Raw genomic sequence first — 10576 nt, forward strand, 5'->3', positions numbered from 1 at the left:
GATGAATTTATCTTCATTACTTTTACACCTGTTCTCAATTCAAATAATGTACATTTAACGTTCTCTGTTTTATTATTTACCACATTAAAACTATTCAATATAATTCTCTCTCTCTCTAAAGTATAATAATCATTACGTGTTACAGAAAGTAAAAGTATTAGCAAAATAATATAATATCTAAAATGGTATCGCCGGCCTGTTGTAACAACAAGATTGGCTACCGCCTGGCAGAACAATCTGCAACAGCGGCTTGCAGTTTGCATCGATATATATATAGAGGGCCTGTTTTTTGTGTACAGAGTGTATATAAAAAGAGAGTGATGTAGAAACTGACACGTTGACCGAGCCTAGCTAGAAATCGGCTTTGAAATTAAAACATTAATTATTATTTAACTATTATCATTATTTAAGAAAGGTTTTAATATTTATATAATGGGTAAGTTTTTTTATTAGCTTGTCGTGTTTTTTAATATTATAATAAGCTAAAACTGAAAGAAAAGGCAGCTAATTTTAAGCGGTGTTTCGTAGATTTCCAGCCTGAAGTAGGCTATAAATTGCCCGGCTCGGCGGGTAGTAGACAGCAGACTGTTTACTTACAACCGGCCTAACATTTAGGCCTAGCTTTGTTAATGTCTTTGTATGTTGTATTTTATGTCTTTATTCTATTTTTATATGAAAACTAGTACTAGGCCTTGGTATGTATGTTTATTAAAACTATTATGTTTCCTAAGAGAAGTATTTTAGTAGCAGCTAGGCTAGGCTAGCTTGTGAGTGGGATGGGCTGACTAAAAAATGTACACCACCGTGAGTGGGGTTGTGCAGGTGGGATCCATTCAATCAGCCTAGCATAACAAATTACCTGCTTTTTGGGCAAAAATACAGTAATTTATACCTATAATAATCACGGTGCAATTTATTTCTTATTTTGATGTCTATACGCAAAGTTAAATAATAATATAGATTAAATAATCATGCTTTTCTTATATTTTCTAGGTGGTTTTTTCTCATCCCTGTTTTCAAATCTCTTTGGCTCGAAGGAGATGAGAATTCTAATCTTAGGTTTAGATGGTGCCGGCAAAACTACTATATTATACAGACTACAAGTTGGTGAGGTTGTAACAACGATACCAAGTAAGTACTGTAGTACCAGAAAAAAATACACCAAAATTAATAAGTTCCTATGCCATAAATAAGCATGAATTTGAAATGAGCTTTGGGCTCACTGGGAAGACTTTAAAAGTGTTCCCTGCCCAGCTTTGCCCAGCACAATGGCTCTATGGGTTGATTGGAAAATGATGTTTTAATGTTTTTGTTTTATTATTATTACTGTGTTGGTTTTTTTTTTCTAGCTTTTATAACTTTCTCAATTTCTTTTCTTATAGCAATTGGGTTCAACGTTGAGTCGGTTACGTATAAAAATCTAAAATTCCAAGTTTGGGATTTAGGCGGCCAAACTAGTATCAGGTAAGGTTACTGGGAACCTAAATTCACAACATAAACTTAAAGACGTATTGTCCCCCAAAAAACATGAAAAATAAAGATTAATAAAATCAGGCTTTAAATAATAATATAAATAAACTTTCACAAAAAATTTTTTTAAATAAAAATAATTATTTCACTTATAAAAAGACAAAATTTACAGTTAAATTTAACCAAAAACCCATTGTCTGACAGACAATTTGACTATATTTTGCTTGAAATTACATTTGTTATTCAGAAAAATTTTTTTTTTTTCGATCCAGTTTTTGGTCAAAATAAATAACTATTATGTGACATTAAAATGGCATATACAACAAAAAAATGTTAACACATTGTTTTTTCAGGGGGACATATATCTTTAATTTAACATTTATGTAAATTTAAGGCATTATAGAAATTGAAAGAACAATCAATTTAACATAGGAAAAAAATTGTTTGTTGATTGTAAATCATTAAAAAAAGTCATAAAATTCCTTTTTAAAATTGGTGTTCATAACTATCGAAAAATATTTTGTGGGATTATTATCATTGTTACTACAAAGTTTTTTTGATATCTATATATTTTTTATGTATTTTAAGTTTGATTTTTATATAATCAACGGACTAATAATGTACAGTACTGTATATATATTTTTTTCTGTCAGGTTGATATATAATGACCACCAATACAAATGTTATACCCTTCAATAATATAACCATCTTATTATGTTTATATTTCAGACCATATTGGAGATGTTATTATTCTAACACAGACGCCATTATATATGTAGTAGATAGCTGTGATAAAGATAGAATAGGAATCTCTAAGTCAGAATTAGTTGCAATGTTAGAGGTAAATTTGTTTTTAATTTTGTTTTTACATCTTAAGCTCTGTCTACACTATCAAACCTTATGCGACAAAAAAATGTGATGTGCCCATATATGGACATGATGATGTCATATCACTACCATATTTGAGCTCATCACACTTTTTTTGTTAAACTAGTTTGATAGTGTAGACAGAGCTTTATACCTGCAGACTTCAAGTGCCTGGCGTACCCATTGTTTACAATAGATGCTGATGCCACATATTTGTTTTAATAGCAACGTTTATAGTTGATTGTGAAACGATATAGCACCCTCTATTGTTTGGTCATGCTTTCATAGGCTTTTAGTAGTTTAATGCATACTAAAGATCCGTCACCACTATCAAACTAGTTTGACAAAAAAAGTGTAGTGGTATGCCCAAATATGGTAGTGATACGACATCATCATGTCCATATATGGGCACATCATATTTTGTTGTCACATAAAGTTTTGATTGTGTAGAAAGAGCTTTACACACTCTATCGCGGCTGTGTCAAAGTTACTAATATGATTACTTTTTTTACGCCTTGTCCAAATTTAGGAAGAAGAATTGAGTAAATCATTATTATTAGTGTTTGCAAACAAACAAGATATGGAAGGCTGTATGACGCCATCAGAGGTAGCCAGCTCACTAGGACTTCCAGCACTACGAACGAGAAAATGGCAAATATTTAAAACGTCTGCTATCAAAGGCGAAGGTTTAGACGAAGCAATGGAGTGGTGAGTACCATTGAGTTTTATTGTGTTTGTTTTATAAACTACAGTAAAACCTCTATTAAGGGGACACCTTAGGGACCCTATAATGTGCCCCCCTTTATACAGGTGTCTCCTGAATAGGGATTGTCTGTAGTAATATATTTCTCTCCAAAATCAGTAGCTAATTTTGTGCCCGCTAAATTGTCACCAATGGAATTGTACTGTAATTGTATTATTTATGTAGCATGATTAAAATGCTCAGCTACTGTACTTGTTTTAATGGTGAGGTCTATATGTTTGTTATAATATGTTTGTTGATTTTTATTATTTATTTTTTTAAATCATACAAAACAATTATTAATTTTCTCGGTCTCCTTATATCTAAACACTAATTTTGTTAGCTTCTGAATCCCCAGATACGTTTGTGTAGAAAATTAAAAATAAAATTTTACTAAAATATTCATCTTAATAATATTAATAAATAATACTTATTTAAGGTTGGTCCAAGAATTAAAAACGAAGCAGTAGGTGAGTTAACACTAGCAGCGCCCTCTACTTGATCTAACGTGCAACTCTAAGGATAGAGTCTAACGAATCTCAGTGACTATGACATTCTACGAAAACTGCAGCGTTCAACGACTCACGAAACCAAGAACAGATTGTAACAATATGATACTTCTAAGTATACAATGCGTTCTGTTTAAAGGAAAAAGAATGTGTGAATTTTATAGAAATATTTTTTCTATAAAAACACATGTCACGAGAGGTATGGTTTCTCGTTTTAACTTATTTTCACTCGTAACTGTAAAATATCGGTTTGAATTTTTATGTTTATGTAAATTATAATTAACAAAGGCTTCCTGATGAAATCTAAATAAATAGTATTGTAGTGCATTATGGAAAAACTGCCTTATGGGATACAATTACCAGTAATGTGTTTATTATGTATTATTACAGTATATAATGTGTTATTCACAAAAATTGTTTGACCAAACTGTCTGAAATACAGTAAGATATTCATGGCACATTTCGTACACCCTCTTCTGTACTTTATCAATCATAATTAGCTGTAAATTTCTAAATACAAAATATTATAAATTGATCACCTCATGGAGGCACAGGATGGTTCATCCGTATGTACAGTGGTGTAATAGCTATGAGCGCTCACTGGCTAAACCCAGGGACCCAGATCATAAGACCAATGCAACTACCCAGCATTAAAGGCCCCCTTAGGAGTGCTATTGTAGGGGCCTTTTCCCCCCTGAATTACGCTACTGTGTGCTTGCTTGTTTTGTGCCACTTAAGGCACTATTCATAAGCCTGTGGTCAGTCAAAAACCCCGGTCAGTCAAAACTCTCCGGTCAGTTAAAAGCCCCATTTTTCCCTGAAGTGCCCTTTCCAAAATAGATATCAGCAGTGGCCTAACTAGTCTAGTTCATGACGATTTTTTTTTTATGGAAAAATAAACCTCCCTGTAAAAATTATGGCTGCAGGCTGAATTCAGGTATTGTGATAATGTCAACTGGAAATCTAACTACATTTAACCGTGAGGTTGTTGAAATTTGTTTGTCTATTCTATTGATAATATAAAGTCCATTGATATTAATATAATTTATATAAATTATAGATAATTTGTGTGTTACTAGTTAAACTATGTGAAAGACTTGTATATAGATAATAGTATACTGTACATTTTGAAGAAATAATACAAGTCTGGAGTATTTAGAAATACAACTTTGTCACAATATTATTTTTCTGTTGTTACCCAGATGCCTTTTATATAAGCGATACTTCTAGGATTTTTTTTTTCTTAAGATGCATTTTTTTTCAGTTGATTGATTCATTTTAAGATTTCAAAGGTGGTGGACGTCGAATTTTAGGTTTAAATTTTAAACTCTTCTGCATTTTTTCACCGTTTTATACACCTTTATATAAAAAAAGATTTAAATTGCGTTGCCAACTGCCCAAAACGAAGTAAGATGACAGGAAACATAAAGGGGAACTGAATCCCTAAAGCCTTGTCTACACTATCAAACTTTATGTGACACAACAAATGTGATGTGCCCATATATGGACATGATGATGTCATATCACTACCATATTTAAGCATATCACTACCATATTTGGACACATCACACTTTTTTTGTTTGATAGTGTAGCCTGTGTTCCCCTCCTACCCAGTAGTAATACAGAAAGATAAACATGTCAAATTTTAAATATAAATATCCGGGATATTTCAAACAGGGAAGTGCTAACATATAATATTTTAGCTGTCAAAATAGGGGAGCAAGCCCCAAGCTTGACCCCCTGGATCTGCCCCTGTCAATATATAAGAGTTATTGTCCATTTCTTTTCTCAAATGTTCTCAATTGAGTGCCAATATAATATTGTATGTCTCTTAATTTTAAAATTTGATCTGAAAGGTGCTCTCTGTTGTTCAGTAAATATTGTGGGGCCCTCTAATTAGTTTGGTTTATACCACTATATCTGTGTTCAAAATATAATTAAGACATTTCTACTTTTATTCTAATTTTGGTAATATATACCTTAAAATAGATAAAAATTGTTTTCATAATCTATATTTGAATATTCTTATGAAAAATACTACTTTTTAGAGCATTTTTGAAACAATACTATTCAGTACAAATGTTATTTAACTTAGGCCTTTTAAAAATGTCAATGATTATATGTCTACTCTGATAATCACATTATGTATATCTCAATATAAGAATAAATTATTAAGATTCAATTTTTAATGGTAAATTTATTTAGTATTTTTTTCTGCACAAACAAACATAAACATTCAATTGATTGTGAAAATAAAATAGGCCTACCTAAAAACTGAATATAGTCAACTGAAGTCGATTCTCTGGAAGTCAGTGGGTTTTTCTACAGAGAACTTTATAAAATGTTCAATGGTTTTGTGTACACAGATCAATAACTTTATTAAAATTGAAAAATTAGTCAAAATTTGTTTCATGTTTTGGAGGATACATCTTTAAGAATAATATTGAGTTATTGAATATATGTTTTATTTGTAATGCATACATATTTGCAGTTGTTTAAAAATGATTTATATAATTGAATCATAAGTAGATCAGGAAAGGTAGTCAAACATTTATTTACAATTTAAAGTGCATGTTACCGTAATATATTATTTATCTGATTTAAATTGGGTGTAAATAAATACAAATTGTTTAGATATATTTAGCCGCTTCTAAAATTCAATAATTATGCGATAATATCGCTAAATGTGCGCATATATTGCTTTGCAACAACTTATAGAGCCATAATACACAGTTTTGTCGAAAAATAAAATGGTCGAAATTTTGCCATTTTCTGAAAAAATCCCTTACTATAGTACAGGGATTTTTTCGAAAAATGCCCAAAATATCGACTTTTTAAAATTCAATAATTATGCGATAATATCGCTAAATGTGCGCATATATTGCTTTGCAACAACTTATAGAGCCATAATACACAGTTTTGTCGAAAAATAAAATGGTCGAAATTTTGCCATTTTCTGAAAAAATCCCTTACTATAGTACAGGGATTTTTTCGAAAAATGCCCAAAATATCGACTTTTTAAAATTCAATAATTATGCGATAATATCGCTAAATGTGCGCATATATTGCTTTGCAACAACTTATAGAGCCATAATACACAGTTTTGTCGAAAAATAAAAGGGTCGAAATGTTGCCATTTTCTGAAAAAATCCCTTACTATAGTACAGGGATTTTTTCGAAAAATGCCCAAAATATCGACTTTTTAAAATTCAATAATTATGCGATAATATCGCTAAATGTGCGCATATATTGCTTTGCAACAACTTATAGAGCCATACTACACAGTTTTGTCGAAAAATAAAAGGGTCGAAATTTTGCCATTTTCTGAAAAAACTATAGTACAGGGATTTTTTCAAAAATGCCCAAAATATCGACTTTTTAAAATTCAATAATTATGCGATAATATCGCTAAATGTGCGCATATATTGTTTTGCAACAACTTATAGAGCCATAATACACAGTTTTGTCGAAAAATAAAATGGTCGAAATTTTGCCATTTTCTGAAAAAATCCCTTACTATAGTACAGGGATTTTTTCGAAAAATGCCCAAAATATCGACTTTTTAAAATTCAATAATTATGCGATAATATCGCTAAATGTGCGCATATATTGCTTTGCAACAACTTATAGAGCCATAATACACAGTGTTGTCGAAAATTAAAAGGGTCGAAATTTTGCCATTTTCTGAAAAAATCCCTTACTATAGTACAGGGATTTTTTCGAAAAATGCCCAAAATATCGACTTTTTAAAATTCAATAATTATGCGATAATATCGCTAAATGTGCGCATATATTGCTTTGCAACAACTTATAGAGCCATAATACACAGTTCTGTCGAAAAATAATATGGTCGAAATTTTGCCATTTTCTGAAAAAATCCCTTACTATAGTACAGGGATTTTTTCGAAAAATGCCCAAAATATCGACTTTTTAAAATTCAATAATTATGCGATAATATCGCTAAATGTGCGCATATATTGCTTTGCAACAACTTATAGAGCCATAATACACAGTTTTGTCGAAAAATAAAATGGTCGAAATTTTGCCATTTTCTGAAAAAATCCCTTACTATAGTACAGGGATTTTTTCGAAAAATGCCCAAAATATCGACTTTTTAAAATTCAATAATTATGCGATAATATCGCTAAATGTGCGCATATATTGCTTTGCAACAACTTATAGAGCCATAATACACAGTGTTGTCGAAAATTAAAAGGGTCGAAATTTTGCCATTTTCTGAAAAAATCCCTTACTATAGTACAGGGATTTTTTCGAAAAATGCCCAAAATATCGACTTTTTAAAATTCAATAATTATGCGATAATATCGCTAAATGTGCGCATATATTGCTTTGCAACAACTTATAAAGCCATAATACACAGTTCTGTCGAAAAATAAAATGGTCGAAATTTTGCCATTTTCTGAAAAAATCCCTTACTATAGTACAGGGATTTTTTCGAAAAATGCCCAAAATATCGACTTTTTAAAATTCAATAATTATGCGATAATATCGCTAAATGTGCGCATATATTGCTTTGCAACAACTTATAGAGCCATAATACACAGTTTTGTCGAAAAATAAAAGGGTCGAAATGTTGCCATTTTCTGAAAAAATCCCTTACTATAGTACAGGGATTTTTTCGAAAAATGCCCAAAATATCGACTTTTTAAAATTCAATAATTATGCGATAATATGGCTAAATGTGCGCATATATTGCTTTGCAACAACTTATAGAGCCATAATACACAGTTTTGTCGAAAAATAAAAGGGTCGAAATTTTGCTATTTTCTGAAAAAATCCCTTACTATAGTACAGGGATTTGTTCAAAAATGCCCAAAATATCGACTTTTTAAAATTCAATAATTATGCGATAATATCGCTAAATGTGCGCATATATTGTTTTGCAACAACTTATAGAGCCATAATACACAGTGTTGTCAAAAAATAAAAGGTTCGAAATTTTGCCATTTTCTGAAAAAATCCCTTACTATAGTACAGGGATTTTTTCGAAAAATGCCCAAAATATCGACTTTTTAAAATTCAATAATTATGCGATAATATCGCTAAATGTGCGCATATATTGCTTTGCAACAACTTATAGAGCCATAATACACAGTTCTGTCGAAAAATAAAATGGTCGAAATTTTGCCATTTTCTGAAAAAATCCCTTACTATAGTACAGGGATTTTTTCGAAAAATGCCCAAAATATCGACTTTTTAAAATTCAATAATTATGCGATAATATCGCTAAATGTGCGCATATATTGCTTTGCAACAACTTATAGAGCCATAATACACAGTTTTGTCGAAAAATAAAAGGGTCGAAATGTTGCCATTTTCTGAAAAAATCCCTTACTATAGTACAGGGATTTTTTCGAAAAATGCCCAAAATATCGACTTTTTAAAATTCAATAATTATGCGATAATATGGCTAAATGTGCGCATATATTGCTTTGCAACAACTTATAGAGCCATAATACACAGTTTTGTCGAAAAATAAAAGGGTCGAAATTTTGCTATTTTCTGAAAAAATCCCTTACTATAGTACAGGGATTTTTTCGAAAAATGCCCAAAATATCGACTTTTTAAAATTCAATAATTATGCGATAATATGGCTAAATGTGCGCATATATTGTTTTGCAACAACTTATAGAGCCATAATACACAGTTTTGTCGAAAAATAAAAGGGTCGAAATTTTGCTATTTTCTGAAAAAATCCCTTACTATAGTACAGGGATTTTTTCAAAAATGCCCAAAATATCGACTTTTTAAAATTCAATAATTATGCGATAATATCGCTAAATGTGCGCATATATTGTTTTGCAACAACTTATAGAGCCATAATACACAGTGTTGTCAAAAAATAAAAGGTTCGAAATTTTGCCATTTTCTGAAAAAATCCCTTACTATAGTACAGGGATTTTTTCGAAAAATGCCCAAAATATCGACTTTTTAAAATTCAATAATTATGCGATAATATCGCTAAATGTGCGCATATATTGCTTTGCAACAACTTATAGAGCCATAATACACAGTTTTGTCGAAAAATAAAAGGGTCGAAATGTTGCCATTTTCTGAAAAAATCCCTTACTATAGTACAGGGATTTTTTCGAAAAATGCCCAAAATATCGACTTTTTAAAATTCAATAATTATGCGATAATATGGCTAAATGTGCGCATATATTGCTTTGCAACAACTTATAGAGCCATAATACACAGTTTTGTCGAAAAATAAAAGGGTCGAAATTTTGCTATTTTCTGAAAAAATCCCTTACTATAGTACAGGGATTTTTTCAAAAATGCCCAAAATATCGACTTTTTAAAATTCAATAATTATGCGATAATATCGCTAAATGTGCGCATATATTGTTTTGCAACAACTTATAGAGCCATAATACACAGTGTTGTCAAAAAATAAAAGGTTCGAAATTTTGCCATTTTCTGAAAAAATCCCTTACTATAGTACAGGGATTTTTTCGAAAAATGCCCAAAATATCGACTTTTTAAAATTCAATAATTATGCGATAATATCGCTAAATGTGCGCATATATTGCTTTGCAACAACTTATAGAGCCATAATACACAGTTCTGTCGAAAAATAAAATGGTCGAAATTTTGCCATTTTCTGAAAAAATCCCTTACTATAGTACAGGGATTTTTTCGAAAAATGCCCAAAATATCGACTTTTTAAAATTCAATAATTATGCGATAATATCGCTAAATGTGCGCATATATTGCTTTGCAACAACTTATAGAGCCATAATACACAGTTTTGTCGAAAAATAAAAGGGTCGAAATGTTGCCATTTTCTGAAAAAATCCCTTACTATAGTACAGGGATTTTTTCGAAAAATGCCCAAAATATCGACTTTTTAAAATTCAATAATTATGCGATAATATGGCTAAATGTGCGCATATATTGCTTTGCAACAACTTATAGAGCCATAATACACAGTTTTGTCGAAAAATAAAAGGGTCGAAATTTTGCT

The 10576-nt window shown here is 30.6% G+C and overlaps 1 protein-coding gene across 1 annotated transcript; it reads left to right on the top strand.

Moving 5' to 3' along the window:
- Positions 1 to 317: 317 nt before the first annotated feature.
- LOC144848807 (ADP-ribosylation factor-like protein 1) lies at positions 318 to 6227 on the top strand. Its single transcript, XM_078705743.1, has 6 exons — positions 318 to 436; positions 994 to 1131; positions 1383 to 1464; positions 2200 to 2311; positions 2867 to 3045; positions 3519 to 6227. The coding sequence occupies exons 1-6, from the start codon at positions 433 to 435 to the stop codon at positions 3547 to 3549; spliced, it is 546 nt and encodes a 181-aa protein (XP_078561869.1). The 5' UTR covers positions 318 to 432; the 3' UTR covers positions 3550 to 6227.
- Positions 6228 to 10576: the final 4349 nt, after the last annotated feature.

The sequence above is a fragment of the Antedon bifida genome, chromosome 7 (genome assembly GCF_963402885.1).
Source record: "Antedon bifida chromosome 7, ecAntBifi1.1, whole genome shotgun sequence".
NCBI classification, from domain to species: Eukaryota; Metazoa; Echinodermata; class Crinoidea; order Comatulida; family Antedonidae; genus Antedon; species Antedon bifida.

Bases quoted from the DNA above. Each gene is read 5' to 3' on its own strand.
- LOC144848807 (XM_078705743.1), top strand. The intron at 1,132-1,382 runs GTAAGTACTGTA...CTTTTCTTATAG, and splicing joins GGTTGTAACAACGATACCAA to CAATTGGGTTCAACGTTGAG. The intron at 2,312-2,866 runs GTAAATTTGTTT...GTCCAAATTTAG, and splicing joins AATTAGTTGCAATGTTAGAG to GAAGAAGAATTGAGTAAATC.